General features: G+C 37.9%; 1 protein-coding gene across 1 annotated transcript in view; it reads right to left on the bottom strand.

Annotated features, from left to right (window-relative positions):
- Nucleotides 1-417: 417 nt before the first annotated feature.
- The window catches only part of VCPIP1 (valosin containing protein interacting protein 1), a 30,922-nt gene continuing 5,446 nt past the window's right edge, over nt 418-25,893 (bottom strand). The window contains exons 2-3 of the mRNA XM_004588024.3: nt 14,416-14,502; nt 418-3,486 (exon numbers count right to left, since the gene is read on the bottom strand). Coding sequence (XP_004588081.2) covers nt 2,645-3,486; nt 14,416-14,502 — 929 coding nt within the window. The 3' untranslated portion in view covers nt 418-2,644. The remainder of the gene's footprint in view (nt 3,487-14,415; nt 14,503-25,893) is intronic.

Genomic DNA, 25,893 nt, shown 5'->3' on the forward strand with positions numbered 1-25,893 from the left:
CTGAGAGAGGGAGTGGGCATATAGCCGAGCAGGTAAGACACCAATTAAGATGCCAGCATCTTGTATAAGTTATCTGGATTCAGTTTCTGACTCCAGTTCTGACTCCAGCCTCCCGCTCACTGCACATCCTGGGGAAGAGCAGTGATGGCTCAAGTAATCGGGTTCCTACTACCCATACAGGAGACCTGGATTGCACTGCTGGCTCTTGGCTTCCACCAAGCCCAGCCTTGGCCCATTGCAGTCGATCAGCAGACAGAAGTCAGCCTCTGTTTCTCAAATACATAGAAAAGAGGGGGGGTGGGAAAAGTTAAAAAAAAACTGTTTGAAAACTTCTCACGATGATATGCCCACTTCACAAAAAAACAAACTAACTACTTCCCACCAGATTTCCACCTTGTTTAAAATAATTTCAAGAAATTCTTATCAGTTCTCAGAATCAAACCTTTTATTCTTTATCAAAGGGAGAATCAAAACTGTTACTGTATTATCCATACCTGACTTCTAGAGACTACCCCTGTGGCCACAGAAACCAGTAAATACTAGCAGAAAGAAAGCCCATCTTCTGATGTTCACAAGCTCACATTCTAACTTGTACTACATTGAAGTATTTAATTGGGGGATAAAATTTACTTCTTGATATTTTTACTTTAATCCTGTAAGATTTGTCAGTTATTAACTAAACACACCAAGCCACAGGTGAAGAAAGTATTTGTTAGAGATGATTATATAATTTGGAAGCAGTCCATTTTTTTGCTCATTAAACATTGTTTTATCATATTTAAGTCCAAAAAAAAAAAAAGGAAAGAAAAATAAAAAATATTCCAATGGCTGAAAAGGCCAAAAATCATAGTGGTTAGTGAGTGATATTCTTAATGCACAGAAGCTGGCTATATTAAGTGACAAATATTATTTGGTAGTTGCAACTCTCACCTTATGCAAAACTAGTGCACAATGTAGAGATTCTAAATTTTCCTGCTATTTAGATACACAGATATTTAAAACTAAATTTCTAAACAGAAGAATGGAAATAAAATATTACAAAAGAAAACGTGGCAAAAGCTATTTGGAATAATGTATGTATATATCTTGCTCAGATGCTTTTGTAAAATGTCTGGATTCTCCAATCTTTCCTTTATTAAAAATGAAGTAGTTTGTTTAATATGAAGATACAGTTAGAGATACTTTCATAGAAAGAAGCAAAACCTCTCTTATCCGGAACAACATGTTTGTATCCTGTCTATATCCCTTATGAATCAACAGATAAAGATTTTTAAACACCTGATATACTTTCTTATAGAACTGCAAGCACTTCTGCAACTGTTACGTGTGCAAATAGAGATGGCCAGGCTTTGAATGCTCTAGGCAAGAGACTGTATTAACATACATTTTGTCTTTCATCCACTCAAATTCAACTTCATTTCGGCAAACAGAGGAGGAAGATGGGTTGAAATGTACAATTGAGAATACAGATTTGCAGAACAGGATAAAATAGTGCATTACCAATCTGATTGAACACTCTTTTCTTCAAGGAATATGCATGAAAGCTGCTTCTCAAGGACACTGGCACTAAAGATTTGCTGAAATACACTACCAAGCAAACGCCGTTAGGTTATGATGCAGGAAGATACGCATCCAAACCCAAGTGAAGCAAAGAATACCTTTTGGACGCTACTAAAGGAAGAAAACATTTTTGGCTCAAAGACAATTAGCATATACAGGCTTAAATACCATTGATCAAAACTGTAAAACTGTGTAACTTATCCATAAAGTTAAATTCTTATTTATATTTACTCTCTGTGAATCTGACAAACTCTGAAAATTAGAGATTAACTACTGCTACCATTATTTCTTTAATTTTCTACCACAATTTGCAATCCACTTTTCCGCAAGATTAAAAAAAAAAATTAGGTGATTCTTTACTAGGCCAGGATTCAACAACTAATGGTAACGTATTATCAGCAGAGCACACTACTGGTTGTATTGGCTCAGACAGCAACATAACTGAATCACACTATCATTCTAGAATAGACATTTTTCTTCAACTTTGCTCAAATTAGCAAATTGTATCGTTACACTCCATTTTTAAGATATTTTTTGCCAAGAATACTTATCCCTGTGAATGTGTTCACATTCATGGAAATGTCAGAATCTGTTTAATGAAGCATTTTATGTTTTTTAAGATACAATTTAGTTCAACCTTCAGATTTACCTAAATCTTTTGACACATTAATAAATCTAGGAATTGTTATCTTGACAACATCAACATTAGCAAAATCTCACTTCCTCCCTAGTTCTGGCCTTTTCAGAAATCAAGCAAATTCAGTAAGACAATTTTCATGTTTGAAACATTAAAACTTTCATGGAATTAAAATGACAAAGAACTTCCAATTAACTACATACATATATGGAGGAAACTCATCTCAGCAGATCTAATAACTAGCTTATAGGAACTCAGAGCCAGCCTGGGCAGCAGAATATTAAAAGCTATTGCCAATCACACACTGCTATCATGCACTGAATAACAAGATATAATCTCTGAATTACATACATACAAGATTTTTAATGACTAATCAAGTTATGTGGCCCAGCCAACAAATATTACATATTCACAATAAACACTCTGCTTTATCAGCCTCTAACTAAATCAAGAGTGATCCATTGGCTCAGTTGTGTTAGCCATCTCAGCATCTTGACTATCCATCTCTTCAGGTTCTTCCACAGAATTTCCCTTTTGTGTTTCTGACCTTGTGGCAAGCTCTGCTCCCAATGTATCTGCCACACAGCTTTCAGTTGTTTCTGTATTCAAATTTTCAGTGCCACCAGTTAAAGAAAAAGACTCAGTCATGCCAGTATGAAGATTCCCAGAACTCCCAACTTCTTTTTGAGGAAGATCAGATGGTAACTGCTCTGTACTTTGATCTCGTAAGTGTTTGTCCATTGAAGCTTGGATAGAAGAAACCATTTCCTGCAATTTTTTTCGCTGGGCCTCAACCAATTCAGGATCCAGCTTCCTGCCATCTCTGGATGTGACTACCCCAGGTGCCATTCGAACCAGCTCACTGCTACCAGAAACAGACGTGAATGCAGGAGGCTCTGTTTTGGTGGAACTATGACCAAAGTCTGTCCCTGTGTTATGCTTTATTTCTCTAACTCTTGGATCAAGGTGTGGGTTACTGGATGCAGTTCCTAGAGAATGCCCTTTTCCCTGAAAGGCAGTTACATTATGAAGTTGTTCAGATTTCTTTTTCACTACGCCACCACTACCTAGTTTTAACAGCCCATGTGAGGGACTTGATTCTCTGCTTCTTGTAGTAGTTTCGGCTCGAACCTGACTTACAGCCTCTTTAACTAAATCTTCAACATCAGGGCCAATGGGGAAATGTCCTGCAGCATCCACACACAACTCCAGTCTATCTTCAGAAGCATTATAGACAAAGGTTTTGCCAGGTAGATGTGGGAAAGTACAATGCTTGCCATCAGCCATACCTAAAGGGGAAACAAATAATTAATATATTAAAATCTTCCTTATAGTATCAAACTAAAAATACAGTAAAGATAATTATACCTGCAACACAATTTTCTATACTAACTTATCAATAATAACTTCAAATTTTTATTATAAAAAGGTTACTGAATTGTAAAAAATCATAACCACAGACTTTAAAGTAGCTCCCCCAGGCATCTATCTTTCTTCCTTTCTTTCTTTCTTTCTTTTTTTATACAAAATTCCATATTATAATAGCACAGTTAGAAAAGGGGCTTGCAACAAACAGCCGAGCTGTAAGAAAAACACAATGAGGCCAGTGTTGTGGCATAGTGGTTTAAATTGCTGCCAGTGATGCCAGTATCCAGCACAAACTGCTTCCAGTAAGGCTGCTTTACTTCATTCCAGCTCCTATTAATGTTTCTGAGAAAGCACTGGAAGTACCTGGGCCCCTGCCAGGCACCAGCAGACAAATGACAGACTCAGATGCAGTTTCTGGCTCCTGGCTTCAGCTTGACCCAGCACTGGCTGACCAGGCCATGCGGGCAGTGAGCCAGCAGACAGAAGACTTCTCACTCTGTCGTCTTCTTTCCCTCCCTGCTTCCCTCCCTAACTCTCTTTCCCTTTGTACTGCTGCCTTTCAATCAATCAATACATCCTTTAAAAAGTGCAATGTAAACTAAGATCCCAAAACATACTTTTTATCTGCTACAATTCCAATTATAATTTTGAACAATTACAATGGCAGGTAAATGTTAATAAAAATCCAAGTAGTGGCCCAGTGTGGTGGTCTAGTGGCTAAAGTCCTCTCCTTGAACATGACAGGATCCTATATGGGCGCTGACTCTAATCCTGGCAGCCCTGCTTCCCATCCAGCTCCCTGCTTGTAGCCTTGGGATCCTGCACCTGCGTGGGAGACCCAGAAGAGCTCCTGGGTCCTGGCTTCAGATCGGCTCATCTTTGGCCATTGAGGTCACTTGGGGGGTGAATCATCGGACAGAAGATCTTTCTGTCTGTCTCTCCTCCTCTATATATCTGATTTTGCAATAAAAAAAAATCTAAAAAAAAATCCAACTAGAATTTCCTCAACACATTTTCAATAGAGATGGCTGAGAAAAAAAAAGAAATTAAAGGCAGAAATAGTCTTAAATAGAACTTTTTCAGGTACACCTTGCAGTCAGTTCCTGCCTACCAATTTCGTTTCTCAGAGATTTGTAGACTACAATTCAGCAAACAAAAATAGTAAAGAACAGAATTTTATAAGGCTAGGAATACTCAAAGTTTTAAAAAAAAATCTGTTTCAATAAATGAAATGACTGGGCCTTACAATATGCCAGGAACTAAAGCAAACTGTAAAGGTTCAAAAATAAAATATAATAATTCTTACAAGACCTATATACAGGCAATTGCAATACAACAGCCTACCTTTAAAAATGGCTTGATTATGTTATGTCTGAATTATTTTAGGATTAAATGAGGAAATATACAAAGCACATACCAACTTGCCTAATATTTAAATCAGACAGTCACTATATTTTAATTTTTCTAATAATTGAAAAAAGGTTTTATAACTATTCCAAGGCTGCTATTGGGACATGCCTCCTTGGTTATCCCTGGAAAGTAGGTTCCACAGACGCTCATCATAGTATCATTCATAATGGAATATTGAAAACAATTTAAACTTTCAGCAAGAAGAGAAAGTAAGCTATGACCTATCTACCTGATGGAATATTTTATTACCTCCTCTAATATAATTTATATAGGCCTTTGAAGTTTAAGAATTAAGTTACATTTCAACCCTTGTGTCACATACCAATAATTCTACCACTTACACTCCAAAAACATGTTTTTTATGGCACAGCACAATTGCTCAATTGGCTAATCCTCCACTTCCAAATGCCAGGATCCCAAATGGGCACTGGTTCATGTCCTGGCTGTTCCACTTCCTATTCAGCTCCAGGCTTGTAGTCTGGGAAGAGCAGAAGGACGGCCCAAAGCCTTGGGACCCTGCACACACATAGAGGACCTGCAAGAAAGTCCTGGCTCCTGGTTTTAGACCAGCTCAACTCTGGCCATTGCAGCCATTTGGGGAGTGAATGAGCAGATGGAAGATCTTTCTTTTCTCTGTAAATCTGCCTTTCCAATAAAGATAAATAAATCTTTTTTAAAAAATGTATTTTATCATTTATGACTACATCTTTCCTTGTATAATAAAACCAGAAACTATCCAACCAAGACTCCATTAGCAGAACAATAAATGAATTATGTTGAACTGATACAATAAATTAATATGCAGCAGTGAAATGAACTATAATTGAACCCATCAACACGGATGAAACTGAAAAATCTGCACAAAAACAGCAAGTCAGGCAAAAACTTATGAAACATAAATACATTTTATGAAGTTTAAACACAAAGCTGAACATCATATGACTAAAGGATATCTTTCCAAGTATTAAAGCTGCCATTTATTATGGCCTTTACCTCAGTACACAGACCTGCAAAAAACCTTACTGCATTTTAATTTATATATTAATTTAAAAACACTATTCCACATACAGAAAATAGGAATTCTAAAATTCAGCTCAGTTATAACAGGCAGCATTTCTAACAAAATGTAGATAAAGTCACCTATTGCATAGGGTAGATTTTAATGAAGACAACTATATTGTACTGTTACTGAAAGGTACAGAGGATGAGTAGGACTTGATGTCTTGATTCTCTGACCAAACAATAATAATGACTTACTACATGACTCTATGGTAAAAATAAAACAATCTACCACAAATATGACAGGAAATTGCATTTTATGAGGTAAAACAACTTCTGAGGACAAATCACTTCAAATGTTGGTATACTAGCCAGAAGAAAGCAAATAATATTGTTAATAATTGTAAAAACATGCAATATGTACTTACTAAGTACCAGCACCTGTTAATGGATTTATGCACATCACAATTATCCTGAAATTACTGAACATTTTACAAACAAAGAAACTATGACTAAGATGTGCGACAGTGGAGTAACAGAGCCTGAATGTGGTATCAAAATCCTCCAACTTTAGAGATCTAAACCATCTCCAAATACATGTCTATACTAATCACACTTAACCTTTTTTTAAAACATTTGATTGATACAAGCACGTGGATTACATTCATATAATTCATTCACTTTAACTGTATGATGTAACACTTTTTAGTAGAGTTGTGCACTACACTTCTAGGAAGTTTTCATCACCTCAAGGGAAACCCTAAACCTTAGTAGTCTTTCCCATTTCCTCCTTTCTCATCCCTGATCCTTTCGAACTACCAATATATTCTTTTTTTAACATTAGATTTTTTTTCTTTTATCTATTCCAAAGACAGAGTGAGTGAGAGAGAGAAAATCCATCTGCTGGTTCACTCCCTAAATGGTTGCAGTGACGGGGATTGGGAAGTCAGGAACCAGCAGCTTCTTCTAGGTGTCCCGCATGGGTGCAGGAGCACAAGCTTTTGGGTCATCCTTCACTGCTTTGCCAGGTACATTAGCCAGAACCTGGATAGGAAGTAGAGCAGTAGGACTTGAACCAGTGCCCATATGAGATATCAGTGCTGCAAGGGGCAGCTTAAGCATGGCACAGACCCCATTTTCTGTCTCTTCAGTTATACACATTTTAGACATCTCATTATGTGATCTTTCAAGACTGTTATAATGTTCTCATGGTTTATCATGAGGTACTGTCTACCAGTTCTTTGCTCCTTTTCCTTGCCCAGTAATATTCCATCATGTGGTTATATCACATTTTCTTTACTCAGTAATCAATTGACTCGACAGGTAGGTTGCTTCTATTATTAAATTATTATGCATAATGCCGATGTTATGTTTTCCTTCCTTTTTGATGTATAGTTAAGCATGAAATTGTAGGGTCAAACAATAGCATTTTGAGGATAAATCAGACTATTTTTCCCAATGACTGAGTCATTTTACATTCCCAACAGTTTATATGAGGATTTCAGTTTCTTTACATCCTTGCTAACAAGTTGTCATTTTAATTACAACCATGTTAGCAGGTGTAAAGCACTATCTTATAGTTTGGTTTGCATTTTCCTAATGACTAAAACTGTTGAGCATCTTTTCAGGTGCTTATTGATAATTTACATATGTTCTCTAGAGAAATGCCTATTCACAACCTTCAAACAGTTTTTAATTGGGTTATGCTTTCTAAAAGATTTATTTATTTTTACTGGAAAGTTAGGTATATGAAGAGAAACAGTGAGAAAGATCCTCCATCTGCTGGTTTATTCTCCAAGTGGCCACAATGGCCAGAGCTAAGCTGATCTGAATCCAGGAGCCAGGAGCTTCCTCTGGATTTCCCACACGGGTGCAGTGTCCTAAGGTTTTGGGCCGTCCTCTACTGCTTTCCCAGGCCACAGCAGGGAGCTGGAAGGGAAGTGGAGTAGCTGGGATATGAACAAGTGCCTATGTGGGATCATGGAGATGCTAGGGGAGGACTTTAGCCACTAGGCTACTGCATCAGGGATAGGGAGCTACGCTTTTTTTTTTTTTTTTTTAATATTTCTTATTACAAAGTCAGATATACAGAGAGGAGGAGAGACAGAAAAAAAGATCTTCCGTCTGATGATTCACTCCCCAAGTGACTGCAATGGCCAGAGCTGCGCCGATTCGAAGCCAGGATCCAGGAACCTCTTCTGGGTCTCCCACGCGGGTGAAGGGTCCCAAAGCTTTGGGTCATCCTCGACTGCTTTCCCAGGCCACAAGCAGGGAACTGGATGGGAAGTGGAGCTGCCAGGATTAGAACTGGTGCCCATATGGGATCCCAGTGCATGCAAGGTGAGGACTTTAGCCACTAGGCCACGCCGCCGGGCCCGGGAGCTATGCTTTTTAAGTCAGAAGAGTTCTCTGAAAATCCCAGATAAAAAATCCTTTATTGAATATGTGGTTTGTGAAAATTTTCCATTTGGTGGTTTTTTTTTTATCTTTCTTTGTTCTTTTGCAGCACAAACGTTTTATTATTTCTCTACTGTTTTCTTTTGTTGCCTGTTCCAACATAAACCAAGATCAAGATTTATGCCTATTTTCTTCTAAGAGTTTTTTTCAGCTCTTCCATTTGGTTTTTTTTTTTTTTTTTTAATCTATTTCGAGTTAATTTTGCTTATGGTAGGAGGAAGAGGTCAAACTTCATTCTTTTAAAAGACATGTGACTGGGCTCCGTACGATTGGCTAAAGTCCTCACCTTGCACATGTTGGGATCCCATATTGGCACTGGTTCTAATTTTGGCAGATCCACTTCCCATCCAGCTCTCTGCTTGTGGCCTGGGAAAGCAGTTGAGGACAGCCCAAAGCCTTGGGACACTGGAGCTGTGTGGGAGAACATGAGGAAGCTCCTGGCTCCGGGCTTTAGTCGGCTCATCTCTGGCCACTGCAGCCACTTGGGGAGTGAATCAGTGGATGCAGGATCTTTCTCTTGGTCTCTGCTCCTCTCTGTATATCTGACTTTCCAATAAGAATAAATAAATCTTAAAAAAAAAAAAAAAAAGACATTTGATTGTCTCAGTACCATTTGTGACTAGTTTTTTCTCCCATAGGATGTTCTCAAGCACCACAGCTAATATTAAAAAAGGTATTCCAGGGACCAGTTCCAAGGCATAGTAGGCTAGGTCTCTGACTGTGGTGCTCCCCTTCTCATCCAGCTCACTGCTTATGGTCTGGGAAAACAGCAGATGATGGCTCAAGTCCTTGGGACCCTGTGGAAGACCTGGAGGACGCTCCAGGCTCCTGAGTTTGGATTAGCTCACTCCAGCAATTGCAGTCATTTGGGGACTGAAGTAGCAGATAGAAGATCTCTATCTCACCTACTCTCTACATCTTCTTTGTAAATAAAATAAATCTGTAATGAAACAGAAGTATAAAACTATTTCTCAATTAATCAAGATATCCATCCCTACTACCATCCCCTTACCAAATGTAAAAAACGAAAAGAAAAGAAAAAGCCCTAAGGGAAGTTATTTCCAGCTGCATAGAAGATAGTATACATTCGTCCAAATGATTAATATCCCATAATCAATCTTAAATAAACATTAACATTTAAAAACCATCAAATTGGAATCAAAATAGTTCAGAAAGTGAAAGATAAAAAGTTTAAAAGGAATTTTTAACATTATGCTTAGAAATTTGTATTTTCAAATGGCTATACTGGAAAATATGAATTTATAATCAATAATCAATAATAAACTTCTACTTTGAAAAAACAGGAGAATAAAAAATAAGAAAACAGAAAAATAAAACTGAAATAAAAAAAATAACAGGGAACAATCTTTGAATCCAAAAGCCGTTTCTTAGAAAAGATCAATAAAATGGATAAACCATTAGTCACAATAGACAGAAAGGAAAAATGGGTGTGGGAGGCACAAATTTCCAATAGCAGAAATGAAAGAGCTAAAAACACTGAAAGGGAAAGAAAAGAATAATACAAATAACTTTATGCCAATAATTCGCTAACTTGGCTGACAGGGACAGATTTTTCGAAAGATAAAACAAACTTAGCAAGAGGCAACCTTTATTAACTGTATTATAGAAATTAAATCCATCATCAAAAACTTTTCAGCAAAGGAAACCTCAAATGCAGATGGATACACTGATGAATATTATCAAATGGCTAGCAGCAGAAAATAACAGGAAGAAACACTTCCAAACTCTGTTATACGAAGCCAACATTACCCTGATGACATAGTCATTACAAGAAAACTGCAGGCCATTATCCTCAGAAAGGAATTCACGAAAATGACTCAACAAGGAGAAGCCAGCATGCAAAACTGGCCAACATTTAAAAATACAAAAATTACATGGAATATCTTGATAGAAGTAGGAAAAGGGTACTGCACAAATTCACATTACTGACTATACAAATTCTTAGCAAATCTTAGAATGCAATGGCTTTAAACTTACCTAGGAAATATCTGAAAAACCTACAGATTGAATACATTCCCCCAAGGTAAGCAACAAGGCAAAAAATTCCCACTCTCACCACTCCTATTCAACACTGAAGTGAAAATGAAAAAACAAAAAACAAAAAAACAAAAACATATGGGCATATAAAACTTTAGGGAAGAATAAAACTTATTTGTAAAACATACGATGACCTACATAACCATTCCCAAATAATCAACCTAGATTTGTTGCCTGCTAGAACCAAAATTTAACTTTAGCAAGGTCACAGGGTACAAGGTCAATGTATAAAAATTGATTTTATTCTGTATACTAGTGACAAACACTAAGAAATAGGAATTAAAAAAAATTTGTACGATAGCATCTGAAAGATGGCAAAATTAGGTACACAATACAGTAAAACAAGATCTGAGTGTTGAAAATTGAAGTTCTGATGATAGAAATGTAAAACTTAAACAAAAATTGCAACATTTTCATCAATCAAAAGACTCAATGCCATCAAGAAATCAATTATCATCAACTTGATCAACATATTTAATGTAATCAAACAAAAGCTTCACCAGACTTCTTTGTATGGACATTAACAAGATGGTTCTGAAATTTACATGGGTAAACAAAAAGTCTAAAATACTCAATATAATTTTGGAAAAGAATAAAGACAGAAGATTGACATGAATTCTGATTTCAAGAATTACTAAAAGATGAAATAATCAAGATATAGGACTGTCCAAAGGAGAAACATATAGAACAACATAAAAACAGATTTTAGAACTAGAAAAAGAACCTACCAAGGTATATTCTGCATAGCTCACTCATTTTGAGTGTATAATTCACAATCAATGGATTTCTGACAGCAGTATCAAAGTTTTTGAAGTATCAAAGTAATTCAACAGATCAAGTACAGCCTTTTCAACAAATGGTGCTGGAACTGAATATCCATACATAGAAGAGTCAATTTTAACCCACCACTGTAAACCATGAACATGAAATGTATCATAAATTTCAATATAAAACCTAAAACTATAAAGCTTCTAGAAAGGAAAAAAAATATTTTTGACCCTAGATTAGGCAAATATTTCTTAGGAGACAAAAAGCATGAACCATCAAAAAAAAAGTTACATTGGACGGCACCAAAACTTCAGAAATCTCTAAAAAAACAAGTTATTAACCGAGAAAAATATTTGCAAAACTTCTATTTGATAAACAATAGAATATATAAATAACTTTCCAAATTCACAACATTTAAAAAAAATCAAGCCAATTTTAAAATGGACAACAACAAAAAAAAATACAAAATAAATACACACAGTCGCTGCACATTACTAGTTATCAGGGAAATGGAAATTAAAACCACTGTGAGATGGTGTTATAACCTTTCAATGCTTTTTAGAAACAAAAACTGATACTATCAAATGCTTTCAAGGACACAAAACAACTGGATCTATCAGACACCCCTAGCAGTAACATAAAATTATAAAATGGCTTAGGAGTTTCTTATAAAGAAAAGTAACCCAGATATTTTATAACAGAATATCATATGAACTTTATAAGTCTTACAAAAACTGGATGACCCAATAGTTCCACTCCTACATATTTACCAAGGAAAAGTAAAGACGTATGTTTGTGATGGATTTATTCAAACAGCTAAAAACTGAAAATGGACAATGTCCTTTAATTAGACATGGATTATTCTTAAAATGTGAGAAATCTATACAACAGAATCTATTCTGCACTTAAAAAGGGGGAAATTCCCAATAGGGTTAACAAGGTAAATAAATTGCAAAATTATACCAATACCAAAACAGGCAATTTTTTTCTGTAAAGAGTAACATGGTAAATATTTTAGGTTTTTGTAGACCATAAGGTCTGTCACAACTATTCTACTCTATCACTACAATATGAAAGCAGCCAAAAACAATAAATAAACAATAAAACTTTATAAACAACAAGCAACAGATCTGATACGGCCCACAGGCCTCAGTTTGCGAACTCCAGTCCTTGACCAATGAAGCCAGAGACAAAAGGTTATACTATACGATTCCATTTATGTGGCACTATGAAAGAGGCAAATATAGACAGATTCTGCGGAAATACAATCTTTCAACTTCCTATTTGTTGCACTCTTCTTTTAGAGGATAATGAAGTCTTTGACTATAACACAAATTAAAAACATGTTATCTGAAAAATAACCAAAACACACACAAACACAGAAACAGAAAAGTGGCTGCCAGGGCCTGGGAGGAAGTGCCTAGGCAGAATGATTACAAAGGGGAACAAGGAAAGTTTTTGGAGTGATGAACTTTTAAAGACATATATTTGGAAGGTAGAGTGTCAAGAGAGAGACAGATCTCCATGCACTGGTTCACTTCCCAATGGCTGCAACGACCAGAGCAGGGTAAGGGTCAAGTCAGGAGCCAGAATTCCACCTGTGTTATCCATACATGTGCTGGTCCAAGCAAATCAGGAAACGGAATTGGAAGTACAGTTGCCAGGATGTGAATTACCACTCTGATGCAGAATGCTGTCATCCTAACAAAAGGCTGGACTGTGCCGCGCCACAACACCTTTTCCTGAGACCACTGTGAAACAGCTCAGTTGATTCCCTTCCCCGCCCCAGCCCTCTCCATCCTAACTGAAGGCCCACATGGATCTGCAACTGTTGCAATAAATATTAAAATAAGGGGAAAAAGCACAGTTGTGTAAAGGATGGAGATGTACTAAAAATTGTTAAAACTGAATGGTGGGAAATGGGGGTTAGTTATACTACTCTTGCTATCCGAGTACATGACTGAACATTTCTGTAACAGCCAAATTGAGTGAGTGCTTTTGATTTTGTTTTGTTCCTACTGTAAAGTCATATCTGAAGAGAGAAGGAGAGACAGAAAGATCTTCCATCTGCTGGTTCTCTCCCAAATGGCCACAACACTGAAGCTGAGTCAATTCAAAGCCAGGAGCCTCTTCCAAGTCTCTCATACAGATGCAGGGTCCCAATGCAATAGGCCATCCTCTGCTGTTTCCCAACCCACAAGCAGGGAGCTAGATTGAAGTGGAGTAGCCAGGACACAAACCAGATCCATATGGGATGCCAGCACTTGGAGGTGGAAGATTAGCCAGTTGAGCTAATGTGCTGGCCCCTGAGTGAGTGTTTTTAAAGTCTTATTTGTTTTTAAAGGGAGAAAGACAGAGACTGGTTCACTCTTCAAATGCTCTTAACAACCAATGCCGAGCTAGGTCAAAACCAGGAGTCCTGAACTCCATCAGTCTCCCAGGTGAGTGGCAAGGACCCAATAACTGAACCATTATCGGCGGCCTCCCAAGGTGTGCATCAGCAGGAAGCTGGATGGGAAGCAGAGACAGGATTTCAACCAATAGTAAGGGATGTGGATATCCCAAGTGGCATTTAGCCACTCTATAAAATGCCTTCCCAACATAGTGCCTTTAAGAAGAAAAAAAGTGTGAGAAAGAGATAAAAATCACAAAATAGAGACTGTTCAACTTAAAGAGTCAACCAAGATAGGTGAGATAATGAGGTGAGCCAGAGTGGTAGGTAAGTGGGCCAGATTCAATTGTATCAAATCTCTAAATAGACATATATGGCATTACAGAACCTGGCAACTTCTCCCTTAAGGTCAATAACTTAAGATTTTAAAACTCTGAAGACAGTTACTTACACACAAGTAAATTTATCTTTATGAATAATGCACACAATGTAAAACAAGTTATTTCCTAAATCCACCAAAGTAATGGGGTTTATACTAATCTGAGCAAAACCCAATAAAACTATGATCTAGTTCTGGAAAAGTGACTAATTTTATAGCCAAATCTTCTAATTTCAAAATTTGTCTTTGATCAATTTTAATTAGGCAGATAGAACATAAACCCAATTTCGGCTTTCAAAATATTTTTAAGAATACTACCTAAACTTTCTAAATCTTATAGTTAGTTGAAAATTGTTATCTAAGAATAAAATCAGAAATTAACTATACCCATGGTTTTCTTCATAATATTGTAGAAGACACCACCTGGCTGAAACATGTGTGGAAGTCCTTTTGCATAGGACCATATATCTTCTCCTGCAAAACACAAACAGATACAGTATTAACAACAAAGTGTTGCATCCAGGGCTGCTTTAATACAGGTTATCCTAGAGCAGAGAATGCAAGGTATAACTCCCAAATAAGCGAAACTTCCTAATAGAGTGTAGAGAGGCACAGGACTGTGGCACACTAGAAAACACTCAGAAAACATAAAGTAGCAGCCAGTCCAAGTGGTGTAATGGAACAGTGTAGCCCCAATGTTTCAAGACACTGTGGCTTTTCAAGACAACCTAGAAAATCAAATTTTTAATATGAATTCTCTCTTTTTTAATTTGTAGAACTCATTGAAAAGTGTCTTTAAGCCAACACCATCCCAGAACAATGGAGACTACTCAAATAACATCCTAATTACATTCTTCCCTTCTTCAAGGTCCCTGGGATGAAATCAACAGACCACTGCTATCCCCTGGCAGTGATGTGACCTGGCAGCAAAGAGGGGTACAAAATGTCCCCTCAACGCACATGGACACAGGAGGGACAGCGGGGTCTTTTCCCTAATCCACCGCCTTCCCCTCTCCGGCCCTATCTCTTCTCCTCCCACCCAGAGGCCTGTAGGCATCTGCAATCCCTTCACCTATCTAACAAACACTTAAAAAACAATTGAAATTAAAAAAAATGAAAATAACTTTTTAAAACTGTATGACTAATACTGGGCATATTATACCAAATATGTCTGAAGACTCAACTGAGTTCAAAGAAAACTGTTTGCAAATCATGGTCACAACAGAAAAAACTGTAAAAAGCGATTTTTGAAGGTAGAAATAAAATATATAAAATTATATAATAAAAATTATATCTTTAGCGTGTGGTATGGTAGCTTAGCGGCTAAAGTCTTTGCCTTGTGTGTGCCGGGATCCTATGTTCATGTCCTGGTTACTCCACTTCCCATCTAGCTCCCTGCTTGTATCCTGGGAAAGCAGCAGAGGGTGGTCCAAAGCCTTTGCACCTTGCTCCTGCATGGGGGGTCTGGAAGAAGCCCCTGGCTTCGGAAAGGCTCAGCTTTAGCCGTTTCGACCATCTGAGAGAGAACCAGCAGATGGAAGATCATTCTGTCTCTCCTTCTCTCTTCAAATCTGACTTTCCAATAGAATAAATAAATCTTTAAAAGTAAGATAAGAAAGTATAAAAAAGAAAAAAAAGTCTTCGCTTTTATGTTGAAAACCAAGTAAAAGTTAAGCAGAATGAGGTTAGGCTGAACGTTAAGTAAGCTATGCAAAAAAAAAAAAAAAAGTAATTCATGCTCTCTTTCTAACTTTAAAAACAGAAATACAGAAGAAAAATTATTTGAAGAAATTCAGAATAACCCCTAAAGAAGACCACAAGACATGCACAAACCACTATTTCACAAAAACTAATCAAAAACCTCATTTGACAGTGCCTCATTTGACATTTAATATGAAGCTGCACAGAAAAAATAATCAGTGTTGAAAAGGTCAAGGAATGAAAAAACATAAAAGTTACTTTGGGATTGTAAGATATGGTTGTTTTTAATGTGCCTTTATACTTTCATTATTTTCTATTCTATTAACCTTATGTTCCACTTTTTATACTCAGAAAATTTCTCAATTTATATAAAGAATGATTCACTTTTGTCTTTCTAGAGTATCACATGGCAGTGACTGATGACACTGATTAATTACTTGCTACCTGAAATCCCCCCAAGACTCTCCCTTGCCATAATCAGAAACAGATATATGAATTAATGTTGTAGTTCGTTAAACTTGTTTTCAGAGTAAGTTGAAAGTATACAAATTTGGGCTCGATGCAGTAGCCTAGCGGCTAAAGTCCTCACCTTGCATATGCCGGGATCCCATACAGGCACTGGTTCTAATCCCTGCAGCCCAGCTTCCCACCCAGCTCCCTGTTTGTGGCCTGGGAAAGCAGTCGAGGATGGTCCAAAGCCTTGGGACCCTTCACCCATGAGGCTCCTGGCTTCTGGCTTCAGATCAGCTCATCTCCAGCCGTTGTGGCTGCCTGGGGAGTGAATCAATGGATGGAAGATTTTTCTCTCCTCCTCTCTTCCTCTCTGTATATCTGACTTTCCAATTAAAATAAAATAAATCTTTAAAAAAAAACTTCTGCGTGTCAACCCTTAAATATAGCCATTTGGGTACACTGCATCATTATTAAGCAAAGTATATATATAAATAAATGCTTTGGGTGTTTGAAGCTTCAAGTGGTAGGCTTTTCAAATCTGTGTACTTTTTTTTTTTTTTAAGATTTATTTATTTTTACTGAATAGTCAGATATACAGAGAGGAGGAGAGACAGAGAGGAAGATCTTCTGTCTGATGATTCACTCCCCAAGTGACCGCAACAGCCAGTGCTATGCTGATCTGAAGCCAGGGTCCAGGGACTTCTTCCAGGTCTCCCACACGCGGGTGCAGGGTCCCAATACATTGGGCTGTCCTCGACTGTTTTCCCAGGCCACAAGCAGGGAGCTGGATGGGAAGTGGAGCTGCCGGGATTAGAACCGGCACCCATATGGGATCCCAGCACACTCAAGGTAAGGACTTTAGCCACTAGGCCACGCCACCAGGCCCAACACACAGAAGTTTAATTAAAAATCTTCATTATTCACAAAGCCTCCAAATATAGAAATACAATAAATCCTGGTAAAAGCTCTGCCTGCTTAACATCATTAAACTTCAATTGGGTAAATAGTTTCTATAGTGATAGTCTTTCATTTCGTTGTTATATGTTATGCTTTAGGTACTTCTTTCCCGAAATGCCCTGAGATACCACTTTATACAACTCTTACTAAAAAACAGCATGTTAGCATTTAACTCCTTCTGTAAGAATCTGAACAGTTGCCAAAATGCTAAACGTCTGAGAAATGACCACATATATACTAGTAAGAAAAATATTCTTAGTGCCTTTCGTTCTTTCACCATTCCTTACTGCAGTGTTACTCAACCTTGCTTTCATCATCACCAGCTAAGGACTGTTCTTGTTCGCTGTTTGAGCAGACTGACAGAGTCAGAGAACTGAAACCTTCGTGTGCTGGCTCACCCCCCAGATGGCTGCAACAGCCAGGGCTGGGTCAGGCTCAAGTGAGAAGGCAGGAACTACATCGGGCCTCCCACAGGAACGGTGAGTTTCTGAGCCGTCACTTCGCTGCTCCCGAGGTGCAGGAGCAGAGAGCTGTATTAGAAGCAGAGCAGCTGTGAGTCAAACTAGCACACTGAGATGTGGCCATCCTAACAGATTATTCTATTGCACCACGAAGCCTGCTCCAATAAGGAGCATTTTTAGACATTCTTTAACCTGCTTCATCTTCCCTTACGTTTGTTTTTTGCTGTTGCTTTTTTAAAGATTTGTTTACTTTTATTGGAAAGGCAGATTACAGACAGAAGGAGAGACTAGTCTTTCATGCACTGGTTTACTCCCCAAATGATTACAATTCCCACATGTGTGAGGGTCCCACGGCACTGAGCCGTCCTCTGCTGCTTTCCCAGGCTGGAAGCAGGGAGCTGGACAGGAAATGGAGCAGCCGGGTTTGGAGGTGGATTAGCCAGTTGAGCCAACGTGCTGGTGCCCTTCCCTGATAATTGAATTTCTGATATACTGTATTATCTTTTTTGTGCACTAAACATATTGTAGAACTTTACAATTTATTTGGAGGCTGGCATCCCACATGGGCATCATATCACATATGGGCACTGGTTCAAGTTCTACTTCTGATCCAGTTCCCTGTTAACAGCCTAGGAAAGGCAGCAAAAGATGGCCCAAGACCTTGGGTCCCTGCCACCCTCAAGGGAGACCTGGAGGAATCTCCTGGCTCTCAACTTCAACCTGGCCCACCCCAAATGTGAAATCTGGGGAGTGAATCAGTGGGTGGAAGATCTCTCTCTCTCTTCCCCATCTCTCTGTAACTTTGAAGTAAATACATAAATTCAAAAAAAGATTTTAAAAAAGATTTTTAAAGAAGATTTATTTATTTGAGAGCAAAAACAGAGAGACAGGCAGAGAATTATCTTCCTTTCACGGGTTCACTCCCCAAATGGCCAGAGCAACTGGGACAGAATCAGGCTGAAGCCAGGAGCCCAGAACTCCAGCCAGCTCTTCCACATGGATGGCAGGAAAGGGCTCTTGTACTTGGGCTATCCTCTCCTGTTTTTCCAGGCACATCAGCAGGAGCTAGATTAGAAGAGCAGCAGATACTAGAACCAGTATTCCCACATAGGAAGCCGGTGATATCACAAGTGGTGGCTTAATCCACTGAACTACAATATTGTTCACTACTGGTCTACAAACCACTAGGACGTGATCCTTAGGACTCCACTGCAAAGATCTCATCCAAATGGACCATCAACTGAACACACTGTAATCGGACTAAGTTCCTGCCCTCAGAGTGCCACTAACACAAGACTTCAGGGAATAAACTGAAATTTAAACCATAGAAGGGAAGGAGAGTTTAAAAAAAAAAAAACTGATTCTATTTAACGTGTATAAGGCATATAACAGAAGGAGCCATGAATGGACATTTCTTCCTCTCTGTCACTCTACCTTTCAAATCAATCAATCAATCTTTAAGAGAGACACATGTCACACAGATACCAAGTGTGTCCCGACTCTTGACATGTGATGCCCTGTGGATTCTGCCAGCAAAAACCCCATCACCAGAGGCCAAACCAGTTAGGCCCACCCAGTCAGACAGTGAGCCTCCGGAAATATGAGCCAAATAAAATGCTTTTCTTTATAGTAAATTAGCCTGTTTGGGGTATTTTGTTAAAATAATGAAAAACTGTCACACCTTCCCCCAAACCAATTTCCACTCCCTTTAGGGCAGCATGGTTCCACTGCTTTTATTGCCTTCGGAAAGGATAAATACTATCTAAGCCTTAATTACCTACCTAGCTAAGTACAGTACTTTGCAGAGCTTTGTCATTTATCAAAACTAAGCTCAAAAGCCAAGGAAACAAACTAAAAGAGCTTAAATAACTCTCTGAAGATCACACAGCTACCAAGCAGCAGACAATCCTGTTTATCTTTCCAAAGCTTACATTCTTTCCTGTATTTAACTTCTACTAGAGATCAGATTGCTATGTAGAGGGCCCAGCGCAGTAGCCTAGTGGCTAAATTCTTGCCTTGCATGCACCAGGGCGCTGGTTTGTATTCCAACTGCTCCACTTCCCATCCAGCTCCCTGCCTTGTGGCCTGGGAAAGCAGTTAGGACAGCCCAAAGCCTTGGGACCCTGCCCTCTTGTGGGAGATCAGGAAGAAGCTCCTGGCTTCAGATTGGCTCAGCTCTGGCCATAGTGCCCTCTTGGGGAGTGAACCAGCAAACAGAAGATCTTTCTGTTTCTCCTTCTCTGTCAGTCTGACTTTCCAATAAAAATAAATAAATCTTTAAAAAATTATTATGGACATTTATGGCACTATCAGTGGCTTTGAGAAAAAAAATTACTTCCTTTAGTATATAAATACCTCTGCTGAAGTCATTTTCACTGGCAGCAGCAACAAGAAAAGGGGCTGGTGATCAGTAAGCAGCAGTTAGGACACTGTACAAGCCCCCTACCAGTCTAACTTGGCTCTCCTATGTGTTTTTCTCCATCTTCCCTGCTACTGATCTGATTCAAGCCTCATTCCTGGCTGGATTACTGTCACCTCAGGGATTTCTCAGGTATTGTACTCCCCAAATCCCTCCTCCATATAGTCTTCAGAGTTAAATCTTTCATGATTTTCTAAAGCCATGTGGATCCATATAGCAAAACTTCAGATTCATTTTCATGGCATACATGACACTGTTGACAACTGCTCCCCTGCCTGCCTCTCCCACCTTACATCATACCTTAACTTGATTTTTACAAAACAGCAGCACCAAACTGCTTTATTTCCCTAAAGACTTCTTGAATATACTTTGGAATTCAGTTCAGTCATGGACTTCCTGTAGTATTCTTTGGAGTGGTGGTTAGGTAAGTATCCTTCTTTGATGTACCTCTGTATGAGTACTACAGCCCCCAGCAGGCTGCAAGCTAATGTGGCTCATTTTTTGTTTCCGCTTCTACACTCTAGGTTTTCAGATTCGGAAAAAGGTCAGTGGCCCCCCTGACTTCCTAGTCATAAGGGCTAGCGCAGTGCTTAGCAGAGCAGCATTCTTAATCATGGCTGAATGAATATATAGGGTACTGTAACTGAAGTTTTCTGTTTAAAACAGTGCCTGAAAGTAATACAAAAAGCACTTAATTGAAACAGCATGGTAACATTCTTCAATGTTGCATAACACGAGGATCTCAAAAAGTTCATGAAAAACAGAATTAAAAGTGAGTTTATTCTGATACAAAAAATTCTTCTAAGTGCAGTTATGTGTATTACGAAAAAAACTATGCATGAAATTCAAAAGTTTTTGTTCCAAATAAGACACGCCTTTAATGTCGGTTTCCATAATTTTTTAAAGTATCATCATATATTTTCTCTTCAAGACTCTAATAAAAACAGAATCATAGAAAAAACAACAGAAAGAATTGTTTTTCTGCCATATCATTAGAAAGCAAATTCTGAGAATGGGAATAATCTAGCAAAGCTTCTAGTACACACGTTAATTTATATTTTTGTTAGTCTCCAATTTTATTTGGTAATTCAACTCTTTACAAAGGTTTATTTATAAATTTAAAAGTTAGAGTTAAAGATGATGAGCGGAGGGGAAGGGGAAAAATGTTCCATTTGCTGGTTCATTCCCACATATCTTGCAACAGCCTGGGCTGGGCCAAGTCAAAATCAGGAGCGAGGAACTGGCCCTGGTTATCCCACTTGGGTGTCAGGGGTCAACCACTTAGTCCCTCTCTTCTGCATCCCTACATGTACCGGCAGAGAACAGCTGGGACTTGAGCTGGAAAACACATGGGCTGTTCACATCATAGGCAGTGGCTTCACCCACTGGGCCATAACACTGGTCCCTATAATTCAACTTTTTTTCATGGTTCATCAGTAAAATATTTATATCCAAAATACTATATTTGTACCTAAATAAAGAAAAATCTGTTATTACACACACCTTGTCAACACCTTGTTTTCCACAAATCTTTTCTCCTCATGCTCTTCAATTCTATATGAACAGGGGTTATATATGGCAATGCTATCAGAGTCTTTCTTTTGGTATAGCCTATTTATAGGAAGTAACTTTTAATCATTAAATATGAAACACTTGAAGGAAATAATTTTTCTAACGAAATTAAACTGAATTTAAAAAGTCATCATTGGGCTCGGCAGTGTGGCCCAGTGGCTAAGGTCCTCGCCTTGATCCCATATGGCTGCTGGTTCTAATCCCGGCAGCTCCCTTCCTCTCTATCTCTCTTCCTCTCATTATATCTGACTTTGTAATAAAAATAAAATAAATCTTTAAAAAAAAAAGTCATCATTCCAGTTTTCTAACTTTAAATATGAAAAAGGCTATTTGAAGTTTTTACACTGCAATTTATAGAGGGTATGGGGGAGCAAGCTGAAAACTCTAACACTTACATGGCATATATCTTTAAAACCTCAAAACAAATACTTAAAACCAACTTGGAATGTACTTATCTATGGCCATAATATAACCTCAAAATATTTTAATCAAAACAACTCCATTTTTTTTTTTTTTTCAAAATAATCTGAGTAAGTTTCAAACCCAAAGAAGCAACATGGGACTGTCTCTACCAGAGAAAATCACGGAAGCACTGATTTCCTGCAGGAATGCCATCTCTCTACCCTTCCTGTGCACTCTCCCACCTGAAACTTTCCTGCTCTGTCAACAGTCAGCATGGTTCATGAGAAAAGAATGCCTGTTTCTTAGCCATTCAGCCATACAGCTTTTGGTGTCACCATCAGGATTAAACTATGTATTTATCATCATACATGTATAGCACACTTAAATTATGTATAAATTTGTACACATATACACATTTACATGGTTTGAATGGATATATTTCAATGTATTAATAATTATTTTTCTCTAAGGAGTGCAAATGTCTAGAACTGCCTCATTTCACTTTATACTTATTTTAATTTTTTTGAATTTTAAAAATGCTACCCTGATATTTATTTTTTTTTAAAGATTTATTCATTTTTATTGGAAAGCCGGATATACAGAGAGGAGGAGAGACAGAGAGGAAGATCTTCCGTCTGATGATTCACTCCCCAAGTGAGCCGCAACGGGCCGGTGCGCGCCGATCTGAAGCTGGGAACCTGGAACCTCTTCCGGGTCTCCCACACGGGTGAAGGGTCCCAGTGCTCTGGGCCGTCCTCAACTGCTTTCCCAGGCCACAAGCAGGGAGCTGGATGGGAAGTGGAGCTGGCGGGATTAGAACCAGCGCCCATATGGGACCCCGGGGCTTTCAAGGCGAGGACTTTCGGCGCTAGGCCACCTCGCCGGGCCCTACCCTGATATTTAAATATTAAGAAACTAGATATCCATGTAGCTAAGTACAGAACAGAATAACTTAACCTTCAAAATATGATTATATAAAATTACCACTTACAACATTCATATTTATCTTGATACACCTGTCCATTAGTTTCTTACTTTATAACTGTTCCTTTGTTATAAATATGCTATATAAAATTAACAAAAAGCTATAATGGCATATAATTAATAATAATATGCCTAAGTACTCCTTACATTTCAATTGTCCCTCGTCTAACATTTTAAGAAAAAAAAAAAGTCAAGATACAAATAACAATATTCAGATCCAGTGTCATCCAAAAAATAAGAATCTAAGTTGTAAATGCGATTCTGGAAACTTTCATGGCATTTGAAACAGCAAAACATACTACAAAATTACAAAACACTAGGTATTTAAGTTATTTATTTTTATTTATTTGAGAGGCAGACAAAGAGAGCATTCGCATCTGCTGGCTCCCTTCTCCAATACCCACCAGCCGGGTCAGCGCCAGGCCACAACCAGGTAACTCAATCCAGGTTTCCCACATGGGCAACAGGGACTCAAATAGGTGCAACATCATCTATTGCCTCCTAACGGATGCAAAATGGGATGTGGGCATCTTATCCACTAAGCTAAATGTCCATCTTTACTTTTAAAATATTAATTAAAAAGCCATATAGTTGGCAGCACAACACTGTGGCAGAGGGTAAACCACTACTTGGACATTCCCATTCCCCATCAGGACGCAGGACTGAGCCTCGGCTCCCGTGTTTCTGATGCAGCTTCCTGCCAGTGCAGCAGACGACAGGGAAAGTCATCTTGCCACTTGCTACTCATGCAGGAGACCAAGGTACTTAGGTTAGCCCTAGCTCAGTCTGGGCTATTAAGGGCACTTGGATACTAAACATTAGAGCTTTCTGTCCCTCTGTCTTTCAAATTTTAAAAAAAAAAAATTTTTTTAGAAGCCATACATTTCTTAAGTTATTTCAGGAAAAGATACATCAAAATCAAGCACATCTGTCAATTCTGAGAAAGGTTTTTAACCTTTGTGAAATAACTACTACTTAACTCCAAAAAAAAAAAAAAAAAAAAAAGGTTTTTCATCTAAAGCTATCTTTACCTTTTTAAAAAATCGAGAAACCTAATTAAATACACTGCTAAGAAAAAATAAACTAGCACAGTATTTTTAGTGGATAACATATTATTAAAAAAATTCACACATAACTAGTCAGTTTTAGCAACACCAATTATCTAAAAACTATATAAATAATACATACTTTATAAATATATGAATCCTACAAAATACCAAAAAATACTAGATGAATAATAAAGATGATAGTCTGCAAAAAATAAGGCCAGAAACCCCCAGTTGGGGCCAATACCATGGTGTAGCAAGCTAAGCCTCCACCTACAATGTCAGCATATGGCTGCTGGTCTGAGTCCCAGTGGTGTCCACTTCTGATCCAGCTCCCTGCTAACGGCCTGGGAAGGCAGCGCCCACCAAGACCTGGAAGCAGCTCCTGGTTCTGGCCAAGGTCAGCTCCACCTGTTGTGGCCTTCTGGGGAGTGAACCAACAGATGGAAACTTCTCTCTCCCTCTCTCTCTGCTTATCTCTAATTCTCCCTATATAACTCTTTCAAATAAAAATAAAATCTTAAAAAAAAAGACACAAAACCTCCAGTGGTCTGGATAAAACAGGTAGAAATTTGCTGAATATTATGGTAGAACACTGTTATTCCATGTTACACCTTTGTAAGATCCAAAGTGACTTGTTTCTTAAATGGTCTGTACTAAGCAAAGATTTATGCACTTGCTGCTATTGATGTAATTAACATATAAAGTCTACTTAATATATATTTTACTTTTAAAAAGAAGCATATCTTTGGCTATCACAGTCTATTAAAGATGATACACAATTTTCATGCACACATACAACACACATCAGCCTCAACCAAATGAGATGCTCCTAAAATACTATGTTGATCATATTTTGGGACTTCATAATTTTTACTTGCTTTTTTAGAAAAGCAAGCAGGAAGTCTGTTGATGAAAACTGTTAAAAGCATGGAATTCCCTCAGTGGGGAACCTACAGACAAGTCCATTAAGGCAAGGAGTGGCTCCAATTCATTCATCTCTGTACCCCCACAGGTTTCCAGCTCAGAGCATAGATTCAGTTTTGCTGAAATAATCTACATCCATTCCTTGAACAAGCATTAGTTATCAACAATGTGCCAGACTCTGAAGAAGGTGATTAGGTATTCATTAGTGAATAAAATGGGCTTCACTTTAAAATAAGGAGGGAAGGCAAATACAAAAGTTAAACCAGAAAATAAAATTAGAATTTGTGATGGATGCTGTGAGGCAAGTGAACAGGGAACAAGGATAGGCAGAATCTAGGCAGACTGGTCAGTACAGGTCTCTCAAACCCTCAAACGCAGTAGTTAAGCCTGAATTTAAACATCTGCTTTTTTAAACAGCTTTAAACTCAATAAACTATTTTCTAATCATAGCAGTTCAAATTTGCTAATTCATAAAGTAATTTTTATACTCTGAAATTTGCAATTTTGAAAGAGCCTTGCCATTTTTCTATCCTGTCCAACTGAAATATCAATAGCTCGCTAGCAGGCTTTACGCACTACATATATACATATATCCTAAATTAATATTTTATACATACATATCCCAACTGATATCCCAAATTGATGATACATACTCCAAAGTGATATTTATGAACATCCCAACTAATATCCCACATTGATATATATATGTACATATAAATCTCCCAAATTCATACTTTCACAAACATATAGCTTTTTATAGATAATACCAATGACAGAATTCAGTTACATTTACAAGAGAATTAGAGGGAGAAAATTAATGTTCATACAAGGATTATTACAAGCTATACACTATCTTTTTACTTTAAAGCAGAAAATCAAGTACCACTATTTCAATATTTAAAAAAAAATTCAAATTTTATGCTGATTCTACTTAGCAGAAATT

Source organism: Ochotona princeps, chromosome 9, assembly GCF_030435755.1.
Source record: "Ochotona princeps isolate mOchPri1 chromosome 9, mOchPri1.hap1, whole genome shotgun sequence".
Taxonomy (NCBI): domain Eukaryota; kingdom Metazoa; phylum Chordata; class Mammalia; order Lagomorpha; family Ochotonidae; genus Ochotona; species Ochotona princeps.